The 27,814-nt window shown below is 41.6% G+C and overlaps 1 protein-coding gene across 3 annotated transcripts in view; it reads left to right on the top strand.

The window, feature by feature from the left end:
• The window catches only part of ctif (CBP80/20-dependent translation initiation factor), a 197,290-nt gene that overhangs the window by 155,990 nt on the left and 13,486 nt on the right, over positions 1-27,814 (top strand). For all 3 annotated transcript variants that reach the window (XM_036587477.1, XM_036587478.1, XM_036587479.1), the window contains one exon: positions 1,908-2,063. In XM_036587477.1, the coding sequence (XP_036443370.1) occupies positions 1,908-2,063 (156 nt within the window). The remainder of the gene's footprint in view (positions 1-1,907; positions 2,064-27,814) is intronic.

The following is a 27,814-nucleotide window of genomic DNA, read 5'->3' on the forward strand; positions in this document are numbered from 1 at the left end:
AAATCTCCAAAAAACAAAATATCATGATGTATGTCGTGTCGTAAAGTGTCTAGAAGTATTTTAATATAATATATTTGCCGTATCGCCCTCCCCCAATTCGATCTTACCCGTATAAGCTCAGAATTCAGATCATCCCAACCAAGCCAGGCCTCTCTTTAGACGCTTTTTTAAGAAGCTCCTCTCTGCTGTTATTTGCAAACAGGCTCTTTCATGCCTTATCCTTATCTCACCCTGCCGATTTGAAACGCTTCACTCCAAAGCCTGTCTCGTCCGTTTGATGGAGCAGCATCCACACACGCGAGTGCACACTCCCTCACGTCGCCCTCTTAACTCTCCACCATAAGCTTTGATTCCAGCCTGTGATGCGCTTTGTGTTATGTAAGCCGGTCTGTCGGAGTCGGTGGAAAGTCAGGCCGTGTCCTCACCCAAAGGCCAAACTTCTGCTCCGGCTCGCGCTTCATTACACTTGTTTACCAATAACATGCCAAAGAAGCCACTAGAAGGGTTTTAGCTGAGCCCCTCAGAGAGCCACTAGGCTTCATCTTCATCTGCTGAAGGGGTGATGATATATATTATCACTGTGGAGACACTGAGTGTCCAGAAGTGTCCAGGCATTACTTTTAATTAGTGAATTCAGCTACCGACACAGGTGTTCAGCTGCACACATACAGCTTGTTTAATCTGCATAGAAGAGCACTGACCAGTATGAGACATAAGGTCACCATGCCCAATATCTGCTAATACACCCTTTAACCCTCAGACTGCTGGTCACCATAGCAACGATAACAGCAATCTCACCTAGCTAGTAGCTAATGAAAAGGCAAAGAGAGAGATTTAAGACAGACATCGATCATTTGGAGACGAATGGACTTGTTTACATTTATAATCACTCCAGCTGGTTTCCTGATACGTTTAATCTGCAACGAGAAACTGACAAACACTACAAAGTCATGAGGCTGAGGTCAGTTTCTCGTTCGCCAGCTTCTCGTTCAAATTGTCTCATTCCACCTTAAACAGTGCAACAGTTACATTCTGGCGTCTCAGGCACCATTTAAGGTGGAACGGGAAAATATGAACAGGAAGCTGGTGAACGAGAAGCGACTTCAACCTCGTAAAAAGTCAAACGTTGTGAGACATTTTACAAGAAACTGTTCTACTTTTGTGGAAAAGTTTCCTGCTGGAGATGTGAGAAAAGCGACTATAGCTGAGCTAAAGCTCAAAATAAAGCCAAGTCTGGATTTTCACACATACTGAGACATATTTACAGCCCAGAGGGCAAAATGGACAAATTGTTGTGGCTCCCAAGGTGGTTTGATTTTTGTTAAAAGGACAAAATGGCTTTTCTTAACGTTATAGTTGCCGACATCTGTTATAGAATATTCAACAATTCAAGATAATATTCAAAAATGAAAATATTAGATTAGCTGCAGCCCTAATTAATACCCTTGATTTCAGAAGAAATGCTGGATGAGCAGGTGCCTACAACCATTTGGACATTTAGTGCAGTAAATACACAAAATGTATGAAGTTCAAGATGTTGCAGACGTTCGAGTGCTGAAAGATTAAGTGCTGTGCAACAAGGGGATAAAATGTGTGGCCTTCATTCTCAAGCCAGCGATAGGACCAATGTTGGCACAGATATTCACAAGTAGTCTTTGTCTTCAGTTTATTATTACAGGCTGACAACGAAAGGCCTCTTATTTAAAGCTTATTTGTACAAGCCAAGAATAGGTTGTATGTTTGTGCGAACATGCAAACTGTGAAATATGTTATATGATCACACATACTGAGCACACCTACGCTCTGCTGTAGTACACCATCACCACACACCCCACACACCTCTAACTCTCTGTTGTTCTCTCTCTCTCTCTCTCTCTCTCTCTCTCTCTCTCTCTCTCTCTCTGCAGAAGGACTTTACCCGGAGGGATGAGCTGCAGCAGACAGATGTGGAGTGCTGGCTGGGCTTCATCACGTTCCTGTGTGAGGTGTTTGGCACCATGAGGAGCAGCACTGGAGAACCCTTCAGAGTGCTCGTGTGCCCCATCTACACCTGCCTACGAGAGGTACTCTCACACTGCGTTACCGTTCACTGTGCCCTACACAGAATGAGCATTATCCACAGTCTTTAGTCCACGCTGGTGTGATAAACTACAGAGTTTTGGGTTTTTACCAATTAAACACAACCAAACGGGCTCCCGAGTGGCGCACCCGTCTAAGCGTTGGCCCTATCATCAGGAGATCGCGAGTTCGATCCCTGGTGATGCTACAGCCGTCCGTAGCCGGGAGTCCAAGAGTGCACAGTTGGCCTCGCTCTCTCTGGGTGGGTAGGATGGCCCCTCCTTCTCCCCCCATCACTCAGCGTGATGCTAGTCAGCGCAGGCGTCTGTTAGCTGACGTAACAGATCTGGCGGTTGGCGCTTTCCTCCGAGCGCGTTCGGCTGTCCAGTGACGTTGCGTGAGCGGCAGTTTGAAAAGAAGCGGTGGCGCTTCACAGGTCTCGGAGGAAGCCTGTGTTAGCCTTCGCCCTCCTAGCGTTGATAGCATCGTGTGATTGGGGGAGTCCTAACTAGCGGGTGGAATTGGAGACGACTAAATTAGGGGAGAAAATCGGGGAAAAATAATAATAAAAAAAAACACAACCAAACATGATCATTTATTTTTTAGCGTATAACAATAGCAAATCATGTAGAACAGGGGTGCCCAATACGTCCATTGTGATTGACCAGTCGATCGCACAGTGCATGTTGGTAGATCGTGCCTCATTCAAACAGTCCATCAACTTTCTTACTGATTCTGGCGGCGGGCAGGTCAACGTGATTGACATGAAATGTGGTCACTGTCTCTTCAATTTACTGCTTGTTACCGTAGCTACACCACAGCCGCCTAAAGCACTGCGGTGAGTTCGCCTCTCTAGTAATCTAGAAGGTTTTAATTTATCGGTTGCCAGGTTGTGTAGCGCATTTTTGCGTTTTCCTTTTGTAACCTGCACTGCGCTGCTATGGAGAAAACCTTGTATCTCCATTTTTGTCCATTTTTCAGTTTTTGACATAATTTGAAAATCCCTGTTGCCCTTTACATTGTGGGTCAACTTCAGGAAAAATTGACCAAAATTAATGGTCCGAAATGACTTGGTAAAAACTCTGGTTCCATTGACTTACATTAAAAGTAAAGTAGGTTTTTTCCTTCTCCTGTAAAGTTACCATTTTGGAGATACAGTTTTGTTCCGACAGCAGTGACTGACTCTTTCAGAAGACGAGTGCGAGGCTGAGCACAAAGAAACCGACAAACTTGCTACTTTCATGCAGAACAAGAGGAGGACTATTTTTTGCAATGTCAAACTCGAAAAGCATCTGCTTGATTTGCCAAGTAGCCAATACACTTCTAAAGAAGGGGAACATCAGGAGGCATTTACGAACTATACATAGAAACTATAACAACGAATTCAAAACTAAAAGTGAACTCAGGAAGAAAAAAGTGCTCCAGACTATACAAACCTGGCTGACAGTAAGGTTAGCGTGATTTTCCAGTCGTTTGCCCTTTAATCGGCCACTGAAGTGCATTAAAAATGTTTCAAAGCTTTTAAAAAAGGATGAGGCCGGCCTTTTTTTTAAGGTGGTTCACAATAACGTCCACTGGAAAAAGTAGATCTCAAGCCACAAAAGTTTGAGCACCCCTGATGTAGAATGGTTGGATTAAAGTCACTGAGAGTCACTAGATGAGAGTATTTATTACCGTAGCCCGGCTTCTGCAGCGCTGCGTCTCATCAACTTTGCAATACTCCTAGAGAAACAGAGCAAAGACTAGGGCTGCCTTTGCTTTTATGCAACTAGTTGCATGTTGTGAGTTGCACGCAACGTATTTTCACAATTCATAAATTTAAATCAAAGTTGCACGCAACACATTCCGTTACTCCACTAGTTAAACAAGCAGCCCCTGTGTTTTAATACATTGTGCTGTTCTTCATATGAAATCATCTGCGATGTTTTGTTCATCACATATTTGCAGCATTTTTATTATCTTTGACCATTTTTTCCAGCTGTCTTTGTCGTTCTTTTCTTCTTCTATATATCAATATTTTATCATTACTGTACATTCGAGTTTCTAATTTGTGCTATGAATGATAGGCCTTTGGTAAGAATGGTCAGAAAATTGATAAGAATGTTAAGAAAAAGTGTGGTGAAAACAAAAGCAGTTTACGGTTGTTCTTGATGTGTCACTCCTTCTGTCGTAGCAGCACAAATTCAAGACTGGAGAAAATCTATATAGACCATAACCACAGTAGCTAACAAAGAAGCATAAACTGTAGCACAAGCAGCCATTTAAACAGCTGTTAGCATTGACTGGCTAGTGGGTAGAGCAAGCATGGCCTGGGTTTGATTCCCGGCCGGGCGACCAGAGTCCTTTCTGTGTGGAGTTTGCATGTTCTCCCCGTGTCTGCGTGGGTTTCCTACACATGTAGTCCAAAGACATGCAGTCAGGCTGATTGGACATGCTGAATTGCCCCTAGGTGCGAGTGTGTGTGAGTGTGTATGTCTGTCTGTCTGTCTGCCCTGCGATGGACTGGCGACCTGTCCAGGGTGTATCCTGCCTTCCGCCCGATGACAGCTGGGATAGGCTCCAGCACCCCACCGCAACCCAGAAGGATAAGCGGTTTAGATGATGTGTGTGTGTGTGTGTGTGTGTGTGTGTGAGTTTCATTATACAACGTTATACAACTCAAGTGCAATTCAGTTTCAAGTTCCATCTAAAGCCAGCTTAAAGGTTGCGATCACAGAATCATCCTTGTGACATTTAGAAAGCTGCCCTTTCACAGTTTTAATAGAGGTGCAGTGAGTGTAGCGCTTCCACATGCTTGAGTCCATAGGTCAAATGATCTTGATAACTGATATACTCTTGTCCATAAACTCGTGCTTAGTAGGAGAGAAAGGTGGGTCATTAGTTGGTCTTGGTCAGCGGTAGTTCTTCGACGTCGGCTTGCTGTGTCAGGGACAAACGTTTAACCCTTTAAGACCTTTCCTCTGTAATTCCAGACCTCGTCTACTCTACGTCTGCCCGTTACATCATGGTGTAGACAGATCTACACATTAATTAATTGATTTAATTTAAGTGACGCTTATTAGTCCCACAACGGGGAAATTTCACCTCCATATGTACAGTGAAACACCACATACACACTAGTGAACACACACACTAGGGGGTATGGATGACTAGGCTGCAGTGAGCACACAGCCCTATCCAGCCCTATGGGGGTTAGGTGCCTTGCTCAAGGGCATCGTCGGCTCAGGGGATCGAACCGACACAAGGCAGTTTCCCCAGCCTCCAGCCCATGAATGCTCCCTGTTTGTTTATACGTTATCGTCATTGTTGGGTTGCCAATCAGACGATTAAATGCAGCATCCAGCAGATTCGATCAAAAGGGTTTTTCAAGTTATATAAAAAATTGAATACATATATAAATAAAACCAACGCAAATGGACACACGAGGTAAACTGCAGCATTTAAGTTGAATTTTTTGGCATTGATATCAGAATCGGAGTATTTTATTATCATAAGTTTACAGGGCATGCGTCAGGATCTAAACTGCAGACAAAGCCTTGATTCTCATCCTGCTGTTTAGTCACTGCTGACTCTGATATAAATGAGTGTAAGTGCTGCGCAGCAGGTCTGATGCGCTGTCTGTAATAATTCCAGTTCCTAGACACACATATGTGTGTGGGTGCGTGTCTGCGTGCGTCTGTGTGTGAGTTTTAGCAGGTAGGACGTCAGGAAACGAGGACAGAGATGACGATTATTAAACACTCACCTGAGTTTTTACTCCCTTCCGAGAAGTTGGTTGTCATGGCAACTGAACTTAAGCTTTGTGTCTCTCTCTCTCTCTCACTCACACACACACCAGCATTAACTCTCACACACACACTCCCACACTGCAGACACACTCATTCTTGGCTCCGCCACAGAAACCTGGAGAGAGAGGGAGGGAGAGATTGCCGGGGGGGGGGTAGTTTGGGAGAATTAAGGTCTGATTAGAGACTCCACCACAGAACCTTCTGTCGCGCTGATTGCGAGAAGGCCAAGCCGAGAGGCCCACAGGAACTGCGGGATGATGGCAACGGCAGGCGGATGAGCTGGAGAAGGGGTGAAGAAAGAAAAGAAGAGGAAATTAAACAGAGAGAAAGAACGTTGTGAATTGGGAGAGCTTTCCAGAACGATTTGAATGGGGGAGAGGGTTCTAGAACAGAGGAGAACATTCAAGGACATTGTGAATTAGAACAGTTGGAAAAGGGGAGAAGATTCTTGAGCAGTGTGAATGGATAGGGCGTTCTAGAACTGTTAGAATGAGGGCGGCGTTCTAGGACTGTGTGAATTCTAGAACATTGTGAATAGGGAGGACATTATAGAACATTGGAGAACTTTTTTTAAGAGCAGTTGGAATGTGGGAGAACATTCCATAGCAGCTTGAATGGAGAGAACATTCGAGAAGAGCGTGAATTGGGTTAGAACATTCTGAAATGGTGGGAAAGAGGGAAAACGTTGTAGAACTCTCTGAATGGAGAGAACTTTCCAGAACAGTATGGGTGAAGGATGACATTCTAGAACCATGTGAATGCAAGGGAATGTTCTACAACTGTGTGAATGGAGGGAGAACATTCTAGATCATTGTAAACTAGGAGAACAGTTTAATGAGGGGGATGTTCTAGAACTGTGTGAATGGGAACATTCTAGAGCATTGTGAATAGGCAGGACATTCTGGAACATTGGAGAACATTCCATAACAGCTTGAATGGGGAGAACATTCTAGAAGAGTGTGAATTGGGTTAGAACATTCTAGATTGGCGTGAATGAGGAGATCATTCTAGAAGAGTGTGAGTTGGGTTAGAACATTCTAGATTGGCATGAATGAGGGAAAACTGAATTGAGAGAACTTTGTAGAAGAGTTTGAGTGAGGAGAACATTACAGAACAGTATGGATGAAAGAGGACATTCTAGAACCATGTTAATGCAGGGAAACTCTCTACAACTGTGTGAATGGGGGAGAACATTCTAGAACATTGTGAATTAGGAGAACAGTTTGAAAAGGGAGACTATTCCTGAAAATTGTGAATGGGTAGGACCTTCTACAACAGTGTAAATGAGAGGGACATTCTAGAACTGTGTAAATTGGAACATTCTAGAACATTGAGAGCAGAGTGGACATTCTGGAACATCGGAGAACTTTCTAGAACAAGTGGAATGTGGGAGAACATTCCATGACAGCTTGAATGGGGAGAACATTCTAGAAGTGTGTTAAATTGGGTTAGAACATCTAGAATGGTGTGAAGGGGGGGAGAACATTGTAGAACTGTCTGAATGGAGAGAACTTTGTAGAACAATGTGAATGAGGAGAACATTACAGAACAGTATGGATGAAGGAGAACATTCTAGAACCGCATGAATGCAAGGGAACGCTCTACAACTATGTGAGTGGGGAGAACATTCTGGAACATTGTGGATGAACGGTTTGAATCGGGTGAACATTCTAGAACAGTATGATTGAGAACATTCTAGAACAGCCTGAGTGGAGGGAACGTTCTAGAACAGTATTCACTGTTTTTGTGATGTCACAGAAAACAGTTCATTTATGTAGATCAGCTTATTCCTGCAACAGTTTAGCTCCGCCCATTCATGCAAGTTAGAAGGAGTGTTTCTGCTTTTTGAAGGAGGCTCAAAACAGGACAGCCAATCAGAACAGAGATCGTTTACATATGAATTAAAGGCACAGTAACTAAAACTGCCTCTTAGATTCTGTGTGAGTGTCACGTCTTTCTCTCCTCATGGACACACATATATGTACTCCTGTCCTACAGACTGTGTGGTCTGTGGTTGGAGTGACCACTGCTGTGAATGAACTGCAGGAATGTCATTGGCAGGTTTAACACGGCCCTTTGAAGTGTCCACACCACACACACCGGCTCTGTGCGGCATGCAGACACAGACTGGTCATTTCAGCTCAAATAACACATCAGAGCTTCAGCTGAAACCAGGTGTCTTTTATACTGGCTGTGCGTTTCAGCTGCTTATTTAACACTAGAGAGGCACAGATGAGCAATAGAGGATGTGAGGTCGTGCAAAACTCTTAGACAGTCGTTTAAAACTATTTATCTGGGCGCTGAGTGTATTTTTGCTTGTTACGGCTCAGAAAAAAAACAAAGAAAAGTAGAACAAAAGCCCCGAATAGTGTTTCAAATCTGCTCTAATGTTGGCAATTCTTTGCGCCAACAGAAGTAAAAGTCTTTGCGTGATGATTTTTGTCAGGTGAAGCTGAATGTGGTGTTGCTCCAGTCAGTATCTGTAGCATTTCACAGCTCATTTTGTCTGCTGAATTGTATACTGTTTGTTTCTGGCTAATTCCTGTTTGTTTAGTTGTTTCATCACAGCTGTCGATCGAAAAGCTCGCTTAGGATCAACGACAGGTTCGAAAATGCATGTAGTCCTGCTGTCTGTCAGTCTTCGTCAGAATTGGAGCTGTAGGTCAGATATTATCTTACAGAAAGTAAAATTCGACATTTGAATTTCCGTAGAAAACAAGCGTATCGAACATGCTCGTTTGACTGTTTAAGCCTCTGCTGCGGCTTCCACTGGCTGTGTTTACATGTAAAGATTTTTTCCAATCTGATTAAATACATTCCGATTATAATTAAGACTGAGGTGTTTATTCTCACTCTTCTCAACAATCTGATGAAAATCTCCGTTTGCATGCTCACTACAAGTAATCTGATCCAAAATGATGCGCATGCGCAGAGAACCACTTAGTGTAGACGTTACCATGACAGCGAGCATCACGTGAGTCCAGTCAGAGTGAGATGAGCAGTGCTCGTGTTTTTAATTGCTTTAAAATGATGTCAGACTCAGGAAAACGTCCTTCACATGTCCTTATTAAAGAAGGTCGAGAGGAAGACGGCGTGTTCTGAGACACATAAGCTGGACGTCCGTCCCACCGCCGTCTTTTAAAGATCAGAGCATAAACTTCGTCTCCTCTGCAGACCAGTTTCTGCTCCGCCATGTTGAACGGTATAAACTTTCACTATGACGTGACGAACATGATCAGAACGGACTTAAACTTTCCGATAGGGAATGTAATCAGATACAGGCGTTTACACGGATATTATTCTTCTATTTAATGGATTATTTACAGGATTACCCACCTCGAATAAACGGATAGAAACTGTATTCTAAATGGCTTTTTAGCACAGTAAGCCTTTAATAATCTAAAATAATCCGACTAATAACTCAATCGGAATAGAGTACGTCCATGTATACAACTCAATAGGACTAGTCTTTTCCGATTGAGCTATTAGTCAGATTGTTAACGTATTTTTAGGCTGCATGTAAACGTGGCTAGCATGTCTTCCAGGCTGATTACTGAGTAACATTACTACATGCCATGACTATCAAACAGAGGGAAGAAGATGCCATTGCTGACCTTGAACAAATAAAACAAACATTTATTCTGACTTTAATTCGTAAGGGGATATTTGCATCTAACAGCTTTTTAGCGACTCATCCCTCTAAATGAGGCAGCTTTATAAGCAGAATACCGCTAATAGGTAACTGATGATCTGCCTCAGATGGCAGACTTTTCTAACAAGCCAACACTGCAAATGTGGATGCTTTTTTAGCGCAGTAAGCCTTTAATAATATAAAATATATATAGTAAAGCGGGATATCAGCAGGTTATCACTGCAGTGATAACTGGTTAAACTGGTTTGAATCACTGGTTTAAACGCTGTGTGCTTTTTGTGAAGCTTGATATTTTACCCTTGTGGATTTTGGAGACAACATTCACTTAGAAATCTGGAATTTACTGCAGTTATGTTTCTTACTTATTTTCTTTGGAAAATAATATTCTGATTTAATTTTGAAACGTACACAATCTGGCCAGAGGTATGTGGATACCTGGCCATGACATCTATATGAGCTTATTGGACTTCCCACTCCAAAACCATAGGCATTAATATGGAGTGGCACCCACTTTCCAGCTGTTTCTGCCCATTCAGTCAAAGTGGGCAGACGACTATTATGTGCTTCAGCACTCAGCAGCCTCGCTCTGTGACTTTACCTAGTGTACTTTCTCACGGCTGAGCTGTTGTTGCTACTAGACGCTTTTATTCCACAGTAATAGCACTTACAGTTGACTGGGGCAGATCTAACGGGGCAGAAATTTCACCAACTAAGCTGTGGCAAAGGTGGCATCCTATGACAGTGCCACGTTTAAAGTCACCAAGCTCTTCAGTGCGATCCATTCTACTGCCAGTGTTTGGCTAAGGAGACTGCATGGCTATGTGCTTGGTTGTGTACACCTGTTAACAGTGGGTGTGGCCGAAACACGCAACTTAACGAAATCACTGAACACGCTGTTGTAAATATACTAAAAAGAGTTCACTGTAACGCTCAGCAGTGCTGGAAGCTGTTTGTGCTGTGAACTAATCATAAACAAGTTTTCCACCCACCTTTTATTATGAATTTTGACAATAATATTAAAAAAACCTCGAGTCGAGTCACATTATTATGACCACCAGCTAATATCCATTGTAACCACTGTGTGCAGCACAGACAGCAGCTAGACAGGCTGGGAGTGACTCAGTAAGGTCCTGTAGGTTGTCACAGGTATCTGGAGCCATGCTGACTGCAGTGCATCCCACAGCTGCTGGAGGGTGCATGAGGGAGAATCCATAGAGCGAACGTGGCGATCAAGGTGGTCCCAGATCTGCTTAATTGGGTTCCAGTCTGGGGAATTACTGGGCCAGGGTAGTACTCGGAAACCTTGGTCATGCTCTTCCAACCAATGTCGGACATTTCTAGCCATGTGACGTCGCATTGTCTTGCTGAACTCAATCATTAGGAGGGCTGTCCACATACTTTTGGTCTTATAGTGTATTTAAAGTTACAAGAAAAACAAGAAAAATTTGATTTGTAATTTTTATTTCTGAATTCATTTGACAGCCCTAATTGCGAAGATCTCATTTTAAAGCATTGACACTGACCAGTACTCAAGGTTTTGGAAATATTAGTGGTGTCAGAAGAGAAAAATCATGCCAGCTCTATTTTCATTACATTGCCAGACACACTGCAGCCACAGTATGTAGGAATATAATCACAATATGGTATCTGTCCATATTGAGCAGCGCTAGCGCAGACGTACCCAGATCTGTAGGACCTGAAAGGTGATAGCTGTTCTCCCACTTGAGCGTGAGTTCTTATCTGGTAATGTCTGTCAGCACACTGTCACTGCCTCTGCACACTGCAGTCAGTCTGCCTTTCTTACCGTCTCTCACAATCTCTTTTTCTTTTTCTCCTGCGAGCGTGTGTGGCAGAGGTGTGAAATTAAAATGACACCCGCCCACACACGGGCACTGAAAAAGCGAGTAAAATAAGGCAGATTAACAGACAGGACGAGAGGAAAAAGAGAGAAAATTCCGTCGGAGAGATCGCACAAGGACAGACAGGCTGGGAACACGGCGGTTTTTGAGGACAAGTTCCTGCCACTACTGCAAACCCCCCCCCCAGATCAGCGCGTTGGTGCAGTCCAAACCATTTTCTCCACTCCGGCTGGGAGGCGCCAATTACCTTCCCCAGGGTGGCCTGCGTTCCTCTGCTACCCATTACACCATTAACACCAGCACAGCCCTGCAGGATTTATCCCAGAGCAAAGGGCACAGTGGCACGAAACGCTGTAAAACATAATCCAGCAGCCCCCCTCTCTCTCACACACACACAGGCTTGTAAAGCTATCTTTGTGGGCTTTTTCCATTGTTATTGTAATATGGTATTACAGTGTTATTATTAGTAGAAGTGCTTTACATTAATACTGTATTGCAGTATTACTTATAGCACCGTAAGTGAAAAATAGCTCTCAGACATTGAGCTGTCATTCTGTAATCGGTGTCTTGCCTGTGTTATATAAAATATATAACAACATTTAATGTAGTTTATTTCTAAATTAAAAGGCAGGTTTATAATGAATTTTGACAATAAGACTAAAAAAACCTACACAGTCGAGTCACATTATTATGACCACCAGCTAATATCCAGATTAACCGCCGAGTGCAGCACAGACAGCAGCTAGACGGGCTGGGAGTGACTCAGTAAGGTCCTGGTGGGTTGTCACAGGTATCTGGAGCCATGCTGACTGCAGTGCATCCCACAGCTGCTGGAGGGTGTGTCCATGGAGCGAACACAGCGATCGAGGTGGTCCCACATATGCTTAATTGGGTTCAAGTCTGGGGAATTACTGGGCCAGGGTAGTACTCAGAAATCTTGGTCATGCTCTTCCAACCAATGTCGGACATTTCTAGCCGTGTGACGTTGCATTGTCTTGCTGGAAGATCCCATCCGACCCAGGTGGGACAGTCAGCATATATGGATGTATGTGATCTGGAAGAATGGATATTTATACCCAAATCAGTTAAGAGTGCCTTCCACTTGGATGAGTGGGCCCAGGGAATGCCACGAAAACATTCCCCAGACCTTGGGGACATGAAGTGTGGTCATAATAATGTGACTCGACTGTGTATATGAAAAAGCCAGAAAATTTAAAAAAAGCCTAAAAAATGATTAATTACTCCTGGATAAGGTTTTTCCTGTAAATGGTAACGTTGCAGGAGCAAATGTCACGTTTGCCCCAGTGGTGTACGCAGAGGTGTGGTGGGCGACAAAAGTGGGACCACACCTTCAGCCCTCATTAAATGGGCCACCGCCCGGCGTCTCTGACCTGTTAGGACTACAGCCGTGTACAGCTGACAGAACGCTGTCAGAATTGCACTACAGAGAGTAAATAATGGTTGAAATCCCATAACGTTATACACCAAACACACTGAGCAAGACTTTTGGATGCACTCCAGTATCCAGTATATGTGCCGGTTGTGCCAAGTGGCATATGATCCAGTGTGTACTGCTTTTTCCACATGAAAGCTCCGTCTCTGTTGACGAATTCGAGTCAAATCATAATGAAAACCACAGAGCAGAACATAGTAAAATTTAAATGTACTTTTTTGGATCCACCAATGAAAACTCATCCTCAATAAGGACAGTTACAGCAGCTTCTAGTGACAATTTTTATTATAATTGTAGATATGTAGATATGTAATTGTAGAATTGTAGATATTTATTATAATTGTAGATAGATACATTTGGTAGATATAACAAGATAAGACTTGTTTTATTGAGCCAAAACAAAATATTTTTAATTTAGTCAGTTTTCAGACCTATAAAAACTACTGAAGCTGAATTCTGTATTATTGTATTGTACACTACATTGTATTATATAACATATATAACATAACATTTAATGTAGTTTATTTCTAAATTAAGCTAAACTAAAATCCACAGTTAAAAAACTGTAGATAATATGCAAATATTGTATATTGAAATCTAGAAAAATTGCCACTGTTGTAGGAAAACATGGTACACTCTTAAAAATCATGGTCCTTCAAGGGTTCTTTAGTAAAGAAAATGGTTCTATAAAGAACCATGAACACTCAGAGAACCCTTTTGCATAATTAAAAGGATCTTTGCATCATGAAAGGGTCCTTCAGATTGATGAAGAATGTGCTGTATATGGTTCTATATAGAACCTTTTTGAAAAGGGTTTCTGTATAGCACCCAAAAGGGTTCTTCAACTGTGACAAGCTTGACATCATAACAATAGTAGAACCCTTTTGGATGCTATGTAGAATGCTTTTCAAAAAGGTGCTTAACAGAACCATATACAGCACATTCTAGAGGATGATTAAAGGGTATTTAGAACCATGAACACTCAAAGAACCCTTTGCATGATTAAAGGGTTCCTTGTATCATGAAAAGGTTCTTCAGATTGCTGGAGAATGTGCTGTATATGATTCTATCTAGAACTTTTTTGAAAATTGTTCTATATAGCACCCAAAAGCGTTCTTCTACTGTTACGGTGTCAAGCTTGTAACTATAGAAGAACCCTTTTGGATGCTATATAGAACCCTTTTCAGAATGGTTCCATATAGAATATAGAACCGTCTGTAGCACATTTTCCATCAATCCAAAAAACACTTTCATGATGCAAAGCACCCTTTAATCATGCGGAGGGTTCTTTGAGTGTTCATGCTTCTTTATAGAACCATATTCTTTACTAAAGAACCCTTGAAGAACCATCTTTTTAAGAGTGTCCCTCAACAAAAGAAGAAAAGTTGCTCTTAACTTTAGTGTACAGGGTTTTTGGACCATTTCTGTTGGTCCCTTCATCATAAAATGAGATTTTCGGGAGGTTTTGGGTTTTTGACATGTCCGTAATTCGGTGTGCCTTTGTTGTGTTGGACCCACTTTATCATTTCGAGAGCTGAATTTCAGCGCATGGGTACATCCTGGACGGGTGTCTCCTCTTCTTGACCATGAGAGGCTGAACTTTCCGCTCTGCTGTGTTTGCAGGACTGTGTCAGACTATTTTACGGCACTTGGCTAAAGCATCAACAAACCCGCCGTCACAGAGAGCCTTGTTTCTACGCTCATTGACCATTTCTGTTGGTCCCTTCATCATAAAATGAGATTTTCGGGAGGTTTTGGGTTTTTAATGTCCGTAATGTAGACATATAGAAATAAAAACGGCATTAAGAGCTCTTAGAGTTCAGTGAAACAGCCAGCAGAGCATCGGTAAACTCACTGCTGAGTTTGGGGAATGTTTGAGAACAGTGAACTGAGACATCTGTGAGTTGAAGGTCGTGTTTATTGCGCTGTTTGTTCAGTGAGCAGTTTAACATGTTTCTCTCAAACAAACCCATCTGCCTTTCATTCGGTATTACAGACCCGTGTGGCCTTAATTTAACGCTCACATTATACACTTCACTTCATAGAGCTTCTGTGTGTGCAGCGCAGGAGAGACGCTGTGCGCAGCTGTAGGACGCTGTACAGTCAGTCGAGTGAGACGTATAGATGTACAGCAGAGGTGTGTGGGTAGTGGAGGCTAAATGACCACATCATCCTTATCATGATAAATTATTTCACGACATGCTGTTCTGGGTATGTGGTGGGTGTGGTCAGTGCTTCTGGGACTCTGAACAACTGCATGAGTTATAAAAAAAGACAGATTTTAACCAGTGGTGTCAATCGATTAAAAAATTAATAAGTTGTGATTAATCATGATTAATCGTGAAGTTTAAATAGTGTTTACTTGTTTTTTGTGGGGGAGATAAAACAAAAGAATTGGCAGTGAAAAGTGTGGCTAAATTGTGCTTCTGCTGTGCCAGCGTTGCCTTCGGTGTGCCTTTGTTGTGTTGGACCCACTTTATCATTTCGAGAGCTGAATTTCAGCGCATGGGTACATCCTGGACGAGTGTCTTCTCTTCTTGACCATGAGAGGCTGAACTTTCCGCTCTGCTGTGTTTGCAGGACTGTGTCCGACTATTTTACGGCACTTGGCTAAAGCATCAACAAACCCGCCGTCACAGAGAGCCTTGTTTCTACGCTCATTGTCCATTTTATCAGCTCCACTTACTATATAGGTGCACTTTGTAGTTCTACAGTTACAGACTGTAGTCCATCTGTTTCTCTGCATACTTTGTTAGCCCCCTTTTACCCTGTTCTTCAGTGCTCAGGACCCCCACTGGACCCTCAGGCACTATTTGGGTGGTGGATCATTCTCAGCACTGCAGTAACACTGACGTGGTGGTGGTGTGTTAGTGTGTGTTGCGCTGGTCCGAGTGGATCAGACACAGCAGTGCTGCTGGAGTTTTTTTTAGGGTGCTATATAGAACCATTTTCAAAAAAGTTCTATATAGAATCATCTACAGCACTTCTCCATCAATCTGAAGAACGCTTGCATGATGCAAGGAACCCTTTAATCATGCAGAGGGTTCTTTAAGTGCCTTAGAACCCTTGAAGAACCATGTACGACAGTGCCACAAAGTCCCTGAGCTCTTCCGTGCATCCTATTCTAGTGCCAGTGTTGCGTGCTTGATCTTATATACCTGTTAAGCAGTAGGTTTGGCTGAAACACTCGCAGTCAGTATTTAGGAAGGGCGTCCAACACTTTTGGTTCAAATTCCATGATTATTCTTGAATAAAACTTTATATAAAACTTGAATAAAACTATAGCAGTTGGAAAAATTGTCTTTGGATGCCGGACCAACATTTTAACTGCACAGGTCTAACACAGATGACCGAAATGTTTAATTTAAGACGTCTGCTTTAAACCCCTATATACAAGACTTGCATACGTGAATAAGAAGAGAACCTCCTGCTTTCCTGAGTCAGAAAGACTGACAGGTTCGTTCATGTCCTGTGTCGTAGACAGACGCCCCTCAAAGGGCGAGGCGAAGGCCAGAGAAGTGGAAGATGTTTACACTGTGTGCAGTGGAAACCATTATCCTCCCACTAAATATAAAGGAAACAGAAGACAACCCACTTGAAAGAAGACACTTGAGCTAAAGTATGAAGTGACACTGCAGACACACCCACAACATAGTCTTTTCAGATTCAGGAAAGCAGCCAGGTTAGCGTTCAGTTTGGCTCTGATCTCTCTCGGATGTCCTAACAAGACAGACAGACAGATATTACTCTGTGTTTACATGACAGTCTGTCTGACAGCCAGGTGTGAAGTGTTTCTGGAGTGTGTGTTGGCGCTGGCGAAGTGGCAGGACAGGTTTGTTAATTACAGGTATCTGTGTGTAGCTACATGGCAGATGGGTGTGGAGCACAGCCTGGAGCAACCAGGCTAAAAAAAGAGAAGGACTGATTATCTATGATTTATATTAGAGAGGTTTGGTCCATACAGTACAGTCAGATTACATTTTATATCTGTGGTTCAGTTCAGTTGTTCTGGCGTGATTTAAATTTACATTTATATTTATATTTGTAAAAGACACTGAGTGTGTTTACTTGCCCTCAGTAGTCCGATCATCATCAAATTTCTGCATTTATCTGATTATTCAAATAGTAGTATAAACAGCATACTCCTATGTCTTAGATCAGAATAAGGTCTAGAAATCCGATTAAGGAATCCGATAAAGAGAGCTTGATTTTAGCTTGTTTCCAGTACCGCCGTCTGTTTTCGCGCATGCGCAGACTGAGAAATACGAAAGAAATCAGAGTAAGAGTTCACATGCACTGAGAAATCCGATTACTGAGCTAAAATCCAGCTCTCTTTATCAGATTTCTTAATCGGATATCTAGATCAGAGTATGGTGTTTACATGACCATTTGAATAATCAGATAACTGCAGAAATCCAATTATGATCGGATTTTTAAGTGTGTGTAAACACACTCAATATGACATAATATTGCTGAGAAGCACATGTACCAAACAAACCCAAACCAACCCAAGCTTGTGTGACTGTTGGTACCAGAATGTTCTCCCAGAATGCTCTCTAGACACTGTAAGAACCACCACCAACATTGCTTTGTTGGTAAATGTTTGAATGTTTGGTCGATGTGGTTAAGCTCACTGGTTTAGCATTTGAATAGCCAGCCTTTGTAGGTAATAATAATACAGTATTATAATTATAAAATTTAAATTGAAATTTTTAAAATTGTGCTTAAATGGCATTTCTGCTTTTCCTGTGGTGTCAGTTGGTATAGAAGATTGTCAAATTTTACTGAATACAAAATTCTGGTATTATTCCAACTGTAGCCAACTCTAGAGTCGCAAAGCTGACATCAAAGCAAAAATAGACTTCTAAGAATCTAAAATATAAGATCAGTTTGATTTTTGTGGTCACTGCATAATTCCATAATAAAATTAGTAAAATAGAAGGTTAAAAATAAGGAAAGTCCTCCTATCAGCCAAATGATACACCAGCCAGGTCCCACAACATACAGAGCTTTGCTTAGCGGAGTTGTGAAAAATAATAAAGCCAACTGGGATATTCATTTCAGGCCTGACAGTAGATGCAGTAAGATGTGATTATGGAGTCTGTGAGAGCATACATTACATTGCATGCTGGGAATATCTGTTTTTTTCTCACTAATGCAGTATTAAATGTGTTTTGGTATTGGAGTTGAGTTGGTCTTTGCTAAGATGTGAGATTTGCAGTGCCTTCGCAGGCTACGGAGTGGTTCTCGGAGCCCGGGAGACCTGCGTCAGGTGTGTTAGTAAAGGGAATATTAATGGAAGCGGTGAGTGGCCCGTGGGAACGTTACATTCAGCATGTATCGGACAGGAAGCACCGTCTGTTTTATACATTACAGGATTCCTGGCCTTTGTTTGGAGAGAGGTGGTGGAGAAGGAGAGACTCACAGATTGAGCATGAGTGTATGTGTTGGTTTTTGTGTGGTTTCAGGACAGAAATGTCCTGACCTTTTATAATGCTTTTTACAGATGCTGCAGTAACAATATGCAAGTACCTATATGTAATATAGAACTAGCAAGTACCTATATGTAATATAGAACTTTTGCTCTTTAACTTTTAAAAAAAATAAGACTATTTTTTAAAAGTTAAAGAGCAAAAGTTCTGTAAGTAAGAAAATTCTGATTACATGTAGATACATGTGGGATATATTATTACATATAGGTACTTGCATATTGTTACTGTTGTGTTTATATATATATACATATATATATATATATATATATATATATATATATATATATGCAGTTGTATATACACACATACGTATATATACATATAAATATATAGAGCTGCAGTTGTATCTCCTTTTATATCTTGTATCTCCATTTTTGACGTTTTTCAGTTTTTGACAAAATTTGAAAATACCTGTTACCCTTTACAATGTATGTAAATTTTATGATGAATGGACTAAAAGAAACGGCCCAAAATGACTTGGAAAAAATTCTGACTTCATTGACTTACATTAAAAGTAAGTATGTTTTTTCCTTCTCCTGTAAAGTTACCATTTTGGAGATATGATGTTTTCTTCCGACAACAGCTATATATATACATATATATAAATATATATATATTACACATATGTGTGTGTAAATATATGTACCGATTGACCACACATTCTAGCATTGTATAAAAACAAGTATGAGTGTGTGTTGCTGTAACCTGAGCCAGTGACTGTCGTGGCTCTCCTCTCTTGGGATGTCATTATGGGATGTCTCACTGTGGACATAAAACAGCTGTCTCCCTGGAGACCAGAGCTGTGAGACCACTTCAGTTATTACACAGACCACCAGACCTCTGCTCTGAAGTCCAGCACACACACACACACACACACACACACACACACACACACACACACACACACACTTACACCCTACATAGTTCATACAGCCTGAATTTCTGAATAAAAAATTTCAGCTTTGTTAGACGATGTTCGGTGCTTATCAGATAAACACAGCAAACCATTTAGAAATTATATTATTAACAGAAAAGGGTGACACTTTATTTTGAGCAGTTCTTTTACATGAAACAAACACTCAGCAGACTCAGTAACACATCAGAAACATGAAGGTTAGGATTAGGTTTTAGGTTGAGGTTAGGGTTAGGATTAGAGCTAGAGTTAGGATTAGGTTTTGGGTTGAGATTAAAATTAGGGTTAGGATTAGGATTAGGTTTTGGGTTGAGGTTAAGGTTAGGGTTAGGATTAGGACCAGGATTAGGATTAGGTTTTGGGTTGAGGTTAAGGTTAGGGTTAGGATTAGGACCAGGGTTAGGATTAGGATTAGGTTTTGGGTTGAGGTTAAGGTTAGGGTTAGGATTAGGGCCAGGGTTAGGATTAGGTTTCAGATTGAGGTTAAGCGGAGGGTTAGGATTAGGTTTCAGATTGAGGTTAAGCGGAGGGTTAGGATTAGGTTTCAGATTGAGGTTAAGCGGAGGGTTAGGATTAGGTTTCAGATTGAGGTTGAGGTTAGGGTTGGGATTAGGTTAGGGTTAGGATTAGGACCAGGGTTAGGATTAGGATTAGGTTTTGGGTTGAGGTTAAGGTTAGGGTTAGGATTAGGGCCAGGGTTAGGATTAGGTTTCAGATTGAGGTTAAGCGGAGGGTTAGGATTAGGTTTCAGATTGAGGTTAAGCGGAGGGTTAGGATTAGGTTTCAGATTGAGGTTGAGGTTAGGGTTGGGATTAGGTTTCGGATTGAGGTTGAGGTTAGGGTTAGGATTAGGTTTCGGATTGAGGTTGAGGTTAGGGTTAGGATTAGGTTTCGGATTGAGGTTGAGGTTAGGGTTAGGATTAGGGCCAGGGTTAGGATTAGGTTTCAGATTGAGGTTAAGCGGAGGGTTAGGATTAGGTTTCGGGTTGAGGTTAGGGTTAGGATTAGGTTTCGGATTGAGGTTGAGGTTAGGGTTAGGATTAGGTTTCGGATTGAGGTTGAGGTTAGGGTTAGGATTAGGTTTCGGATTGAGGTTGAGGTTAGGGTTAGGATTAGGGCCAGGGTTAGGATTAGGTTTCAGATTGAGGTTAAGCGGAGGGTTAGGATTAGGTTTCGGGTTGAGGTTAAGGTTAGGGTTAGGATTAGGTTTCGGATTGAGGTTGAGGTTAGGGTTAGGATTAGGCCCAGGGTGAGGGTTAGGTGTTGTGTAAGGTTGGTAAGGTTAGGGTTTTGCATAATGGAAGTAACATATTAACAACACATCTACTTAATGTAAGTAATGTATCAACAGAACATCTACAGGATGTTTACTTCAGTGTGTTCAGATGCTTCACTGCTGCTACTTCACTGATATGCTGTTGATGTGTTACTGATAGTCTGTTAAGAGTTTATTAATCATCTACAAAGGACCACTCCAAATAAAGTGTTACCCAGAAAAGTGTAAACAGCAGAAATAGACACTGTTTGCGTCTCCCTTAGAGGGTTAACATGAAACAAAAGAGTTTGACTAAGTATCTGCAGCAAAAGTACAGCTTCAGTAACTGATGACTGTCAGGGATTCCTCCATTCAGAAGCTCCTGAAGGCTGTTACAGCTGATTTGTGCAACATGCAGTTGATTCAACACCTTTCATAAGAGTTGGTTACGCCGCTGGTGTGGATCAGTAACAGGCCAGGCAGTAACCCTGCTGATCTACGGTAGCACCATCCACATCACCTTCAGCAGGCCTTTGGTTCTTCTCTGTGTTTCTACTTCATGTTCTTTGGGAGGTTCCCCTTTCGAGTCTTGCTCTCTCTGTGGTTCTTCACGTTCTTAGGGAGGTTCCCCTTTCAAGTCTTGCTCTCTCTGTGGTTCTTCATGTTCTTTGGGAGTTTCCCCTTTTGTGTCTTGCTTTCTCTGTGGTTCTTCTTCATGTTCTTTGGGAGGTTCCCCTTTTGTGTCTTGCTTTCTCTGTGGTTCTTCTTCATGTTCTTTGGGAGGTTCCCCTTTTGTGTCTTGCTTTCTCTGTGGTTCTTCTTCATGTTCTTAGGGAGGTTCCCCTTTTGTGTCTTGCTTTCTCTGTGGTTCTTCATGTTCTTTGGGAGGTTCCCCTTTTGAGTCTTGCTTTCTCTGTGGTTCTTCTTCATGTTCTTAGGGAGGTTCCCCTTTTGTGTCTTGCTTTCTCTGTGGTTCTTCTTCATGTTCTTTGGGAGGTTCCCCTTTTGTGTCTTGCTTTCTCTGTGGTTCTTCTTCATGTTCTTTGGGAGGTTCCTCTTTCGAGTCTTGCTTTCTCTGTGGTTCTTCTTCATGTCCTTTGGGAGTTTCCCTTTTTGTGTCTTGCTTTCTCTGTGGTTCTTCCTCATGTTCTTGGGGAGGTTCCCCTTTCGAGTCTTGCTTTCTCTGTTGTTCTTCATGTTCTTGGGGAGGTTCCCCTTTTGAGTCTTGGGTCCTTTCAGTGTTTCTTCCTCATGTTCTTTTAGGGAGATTCTTCATCTGAATCTTATTTCTTCTCAGTGGTTCTTCCTCATGTTCTTAGGCAGGTTCCCTTTTTACGTCTTGGTTCCTCTCATTGTCTCATCCTCACGCTATTGTGGAAGGTTTCCCTTTTGAGACATGAAGCTGGGTGTTAAAGGTAAATATACTCAGTTGAGTATATTGTTCATCAGTTCTTTGCAGGTATTTTTCTTACTTAACCCCCCAACATCCCATTTTTTTATTTATTTAACCTTTAGTTTAAACAACCAAGCCATTAAGAACATATTCCTGATTACACTGACAGCCTGGCAGGCAGCGAAAGCCATTTGAGGAAAGGGAAATATGAAAGAGGGTTAAAATAACAATGAGAAAACAACATAAAACCCAGTAAGACAATAGTCTTACTAACAGTTGGCAGCATAAAATGACAAACACAACAATTAACATAACTGCGGTAGACATATGATGGCTTATTTATTACATCCTAAGATTTATTATTCAGTAACTACATGGTTTTTCTGCAGGACTGCACAATAAACGTTTGGGCCCCAGCAGGTCTTGGCCATTTCAAGCGTTAACTGAAAACTAACATTGATAAAAAGTCTTTAGACGAAGACTGTAACCCTAAACACGGCCGGTACGCGGGAGCACGGTTCAGTTCCTTGTTCTTACAACTACAGACATTAATTTGATAGAAGTTGCTGAATAATCTGCAGTAGCTACTGAATAATAAGTCTTAAGATTAAGAACTGAGTGATAAGCCTAAGGTTTAAGAGGGTCAGCGCAGTGGTAGAGCCTCTCAGAGCCGGAGCTGCTGTTCTGGCTGGGTTTGTGTGGAGTTTAATGACTCCCTGCTCCATGTCAGCCGTTTCTGAGACAGTGTCCAGGCCTTCCTCTTTGGGCTTTGATCATCCTGCTCTGCCTGGCCCCAGCAGGCCCCCACCCTTACAAAGACCCGTCTATATCACTGCCCCAGTGCCGTTCCTGCACAGCCCTGCAAGCCGTCTCACTGGAGCTCCCCACACAAACACGTTCGTTTTTATACAATCCTATTCCGTATTTTTACCCCTGCCCCTTGTTTTCAAGTGTCACCTTGACCCTTAGAACTGAGTTACAAGTGGTAGTGGTTCAAATCTTCCTCTATGAAACGGGACCCTCAAATAAAAAGAGCATTACTTCATTAACAGCTACCAGCGCTGCTCTGTAGGCGACCCTGCCAGTCTGCAGTGACAGCAGAGGAGGGTAAAGTTCAGCTCCTCACTGCTGGGCTTTAGTTACATTTAGGGCATCATATGCCTTCAAAGAGGGGGGCAATTATTTATTATTGCCTATTACGAATTCTTCAGTGATATGAAGCTGAAGTCAGATATTCGCCAGCTTCTTGTTTGAATTTTCCCGTTCCACCTTAAATGGAGCAGCAGTTACATTCTAGCACTTCAGGCATCAGAACTGCTGGACTATTTAAGGTGGAACGGCAAGGTTAGCTAGCTAACTGCTGAGACATTAGCATACTATTTTTTTATGCTTGTTATGAAGAAAAGGACCATAATACATTGAAATAACATTAAATTAAGATAATACAGTGATTATCGTAATTTTAAACAGAGTAAATTCTCACATTTGTGGGTTTCTTTGGTTGCTTGTTCAGCCATCTTGCCGTTTTTTCTTTTTTTCTTATCACTCTGTTTGGATTGTCACTCTGGAAAACCTCCATTTGGAGGGTTATGTAGCCCTTAACAAAAATCAGGACACCCTACCCCTAAACACACAAAACGGAGGGGTAGGGCTAAGTGGTAGGGGCAAGGGGTGAAATGGGATTGGGTCATTATCAGGACTTGGGATCATATATATGTCCAAAAAGTATATGTAAGTACCTAAATGTAAAAAATATGTTTAATATGTCTTATATGTCTTATATATGCAAGTATCTATTTGTAATACTAATATTTCCCATATGAATTATATATATGTAATTATCTGTATATAATATAGCCTGGATGTATTCAATATATCGCCGCTGTCGGAACAAAACCTTGTATCTCCATTTTTGTTGTTTTTCAGTTTTTGACATAATTTGAAACTGTTTCTCTTTACATTTTGTGCAAATTTCATGATGAATGGACAAAAAGAAATGGACCAAAATTACTTGGGGGAAAAAAAAAACAAATACTCAGTTCTTATCAACCCAGATCAGTTCAGCTCCAACACACAAACAGATTTACGACTACAACACAGCCGTATCACGCAGCCATGCAAACCCATTTCTCACCGAGCTTTACAGTACGTTGTAGAAGGGAGAAAATGTGTAAGAGAAAAAGAATCATGGAATTTAATTCACCTCTTGTTTGTGTTTCGTGCAAGGCTGCAGGCACTTGGCAGATTATTTGTTCTGTGTATTAAATAACACTGCAGGTCCAATATAAAAACCTACGGGGAGAGAATAAAAGCCTGTACATGGTCTTAGACAGATCATAGTGAAGCTCTGAGCTGTTTGAAGATTTCATTAGTTTTCTGTATGTACCTATATTTAATAACTGGTCCCATATGTTTTATATACACTCACTGTCCTCTTAATTAGAGACACCTCACTGTCCATTTTATGAGGTCTACCTTACAATATAGGCGCACTTTGTAGTTCACATATGGGGTATGAGTGAACGAAAGACAATAATACAGAGAAACGTGTCTGTAATTGTGGTCTGTTTGTGACCCAGAACAGCATCAGCACCTGACCTCACTAATTCTCCTGTGGAATCAAATCCTCACAGCAATGTTCCAACATCTATAAAGCCTTCCCAGAAGAGTAGAGGCTGTTACTGCAGCGAAGAGGACAAACTCATTATTAATACCTTTAATTTCAGAAGAAGCACTGGAGGAGCAGGTGACCACAGACAAGCATAGCCTCTCTTTATGCCTTACACACTTAAAAATGATGGTTCTTCAGGGGTTCTTTAGTAAAGAAAATGGTTCTGTATATTCTATATATTTGTCCATGAGTAAAGCGTTCTTTGAATCATGAGGTAGATCTTCAGACTGATGGAGAACGTGCTGTAGATGGTTCTATATAGAACCCTTTTCAAAAAGGTGCTATATAGATCCATCCACAGCACGTTCTCCATCAGTCTGAAGATCTATTTCATGATTCAAAGAACCCTTTAATCCTGGAAAGGGTTCTTTGAGTGTTCATGGTTCTATATAGAACCATTTTCTTTACTAAAGAACCCATGAGGAACCATAATTTTTAAGTGTGTAGATTTAAACAGACTGTTTGTTACTGTACCTTTAAGACTTATAAATGTAAATGAGCTCTCTTCTGATTGGCGGCCCTGCATTGTGCATCATTCAGAAAGCAGTCCAATACGGAAGTCCGGAGAGGCCATGAGCTGTTACTATAATTTTCTGAATTGTTATCTAGAGATAACGAATTAATTATCTCAAGATGAGAACGTTGTTGTCTTGAAATAATGAGTTGATTATGTTGTTATGTCAAGAAAACAAAGCTGTTCTCATGAGATAATGAGTTCATATGCTTGTGTTCTCAAGATAAAAGCTGTTATCTTGAAATAATGAGTTGATTTTGTTATGTCAAGATAACAAAGCTGTTCTCATGATATAATGAGTTCATTAGCTTGTGTTCTCAAGATAAAAGTTATCTTGAAATAACAGTTTGTTTATGTCGAGATAAAAAGTTATCTTGAAATAACAAGTTATTTATGTTGTTATCTTGAGATAACAAAGTTGTTGCCATGAGATAATGAGATTATTATCTTGTTTTCTTGAGATCACAAAATAATTAACTCGTTATCTCAAGAAAACCATCCAGAAAATTACAGCAACAGCTCATGGCCTCTCCGGTCTTCCGCAGTCCAGGCTGAAAAACCTCTTATAACTTCAACACGAATGGGCGGGGCTAAACTGCTGTAGGCTGAATAAATGGATTTGTGTGAATGTGTTGGTTTTTGTGACATCACAGAATCAGTGAATTAAAATCACACTGTTTTTGCAGCTTAGTTTCCGTGTATCGATGGTATGAACTGGGTTTTGGAGCTTTAACAGCTTATAATGTGCTAAATCAAACGCTTTCATCTCAGAAAAGCGAGGAAAATTCAGTTTTCCACAATATGGGGCCTTTAAAAGAGGGAACATGGAGCTCCTGTTAAAAGCGCCATTCGGGACAATTTTGCTGGTAGGTTGCTTCTGTTTTTCTAAGGTTTTCCTACGCACATCTATATTCAGTCACTGGGATTACAGTATTATCTCTATGAGAGAGAGAGAGAGAGAGAGAGAGAGTGGTGCAGACATGGCCTAGCCGGCAGTAAATTCAGATGAAAAAGGCAGGTTTTTTTCCCTGTTGTGTTCCTCTGTCAGCGGGGGGCTGCGTTTGATGCTCATGCAGCCTGTCTGCCTCCGCGTCCTGCTCAGCGCCTTAAAGCGTGATGTTTATCGTGAGCTTTTATTCACCGTGAATACACACGTGGTACACATTTACACACGCGCACACTCAAACGTGTTCACCGATCCTCACAGAGACACATTCTGAGGACATGCAACCTGCAAACACTGTCAGCAGACCGAAGCTCCTGGGTGCAGAAGCAGAAAGAGATGCTTGACTTCCGCTGCAGCAGTGACGGCAGCTGCGTCTGCATTTTTCTCATTCATTTTGTGGACGATCTCCATTTCGTCTGTGAGGCTGTTGATTGTGCTGTGAAGAACACTCAAACACCTCACACTCGAAGTCTGATGACCTTTAAAGGAGAGGTTTTGGCAATAGAACAGAAAATGTGCGGAAGTGTGAGACGTAGCTAAAAACAGTAGCAGCTACTTTTATCCACATAAGCAAGCCTGTTAGAGATCACTTAAAGGGCTAGTATCCCCCAGTTTCTTGTATTTTGTTTTCTCCCTTGTGGTCTGTTTGTACCATTTGTGTGGTTTTATGTGCAACCCCAATTCCAAAAAATTGGGACACTGTAAAATGTAAATAAATGTAAATAAAAACATAATGCAATGATTTGCAAATCTCACAGACCCATATTTTATTCACAATAGAGCATAGAACACATATCAGATGCTGAAAATGAGACATTTTACTATTTCATGAAGAATATGAACTCATTTAGAACTTGATGGCAGCAACACTTCTCAAAAAAGTCGGGACAGGGCCGTGTCTACCATTGTGCCTGCAGTCCAGGCCTTTCACCGATAGAAAACATTTGGCGCATCACCCAGGACTGTTGAGCAGCTAGAATCCTACATAAGACAAGTATGGGACAACATTCCTCTCCCAAAACTCCAGCAACTGGTCTCCTCACTTCCCAGACGTTTACAGACTGTTGTTAAAGGAAGAGGAGATGCTACACAATGGTAGACGCGGCCCTGTCCCGACTTTTCTGAGATGCGTTGCTGCCATCAAGTTCTAAATGAGTTCTTGTTCTTCGATACTATCAAGTGAGCACCAGTTGCTATGTGGTGAGCACCAGATACTATCAAGTATGCACCCGATACTACCAAGTGAGCACCTGATACTATGTGGTGAGCACCCGATACGATCAAGTACCACTTATTTTGTTTTTACATATAAATGTATGTGTGTATATGTGTATCTGTATATCCATAAGCAGTGTCAGTGTTCGCTGGTGACAGGTGGCACAAGAACACATAGAGCAACAATGATAAGAATAACAATGATAAGGTAAGTTTATTTGTTCGGACAGCCATAGAAACCTTAATCATTTACCAAATAGTCCCTTTCAGGTAGATATAGCTATATGCAAGATGCTAGATATGCATTGCTAGATATAGTTGGCTATGAATTATGTGAAAACTCTCAAAGTCCCAGCCGCTGAATGAGGTGGTGAAAATGTCCGTGCTCCTTCACTTTTCCAACATGGAATATAACCCACCCAATGGAATCACTAATCCGTTTGTCCATCTTTGTCACTTGAAGACATTTTGCCCACTTGCTCATTTTTGTTGCAGGTGTGTGTGGTGTTAATGCTAAAACATGTATTGCGTAGAGAACAATCCAAGCCTTATAGCCAAGTTAGCTGGCTGACTGTATCCAGCAAAGGCAGCCTGTATTTAGCTCT

Source organism: Colossoma macropomum, unplaced genomic scaffold, assembly GCF_904425465.1.
Source record: "Colossoma macropomum unplaced genomic scaffold, Colossoma_macropomum, whole genome shotgun sequence".
Classification (NCBI taxonomy): domain Eukaryota; kingdom Metazoa; phylum Chordata; class Actinopteri; order Characiformes; family Serrasalmidae; genus Colossoma; species Colossoma macropomum.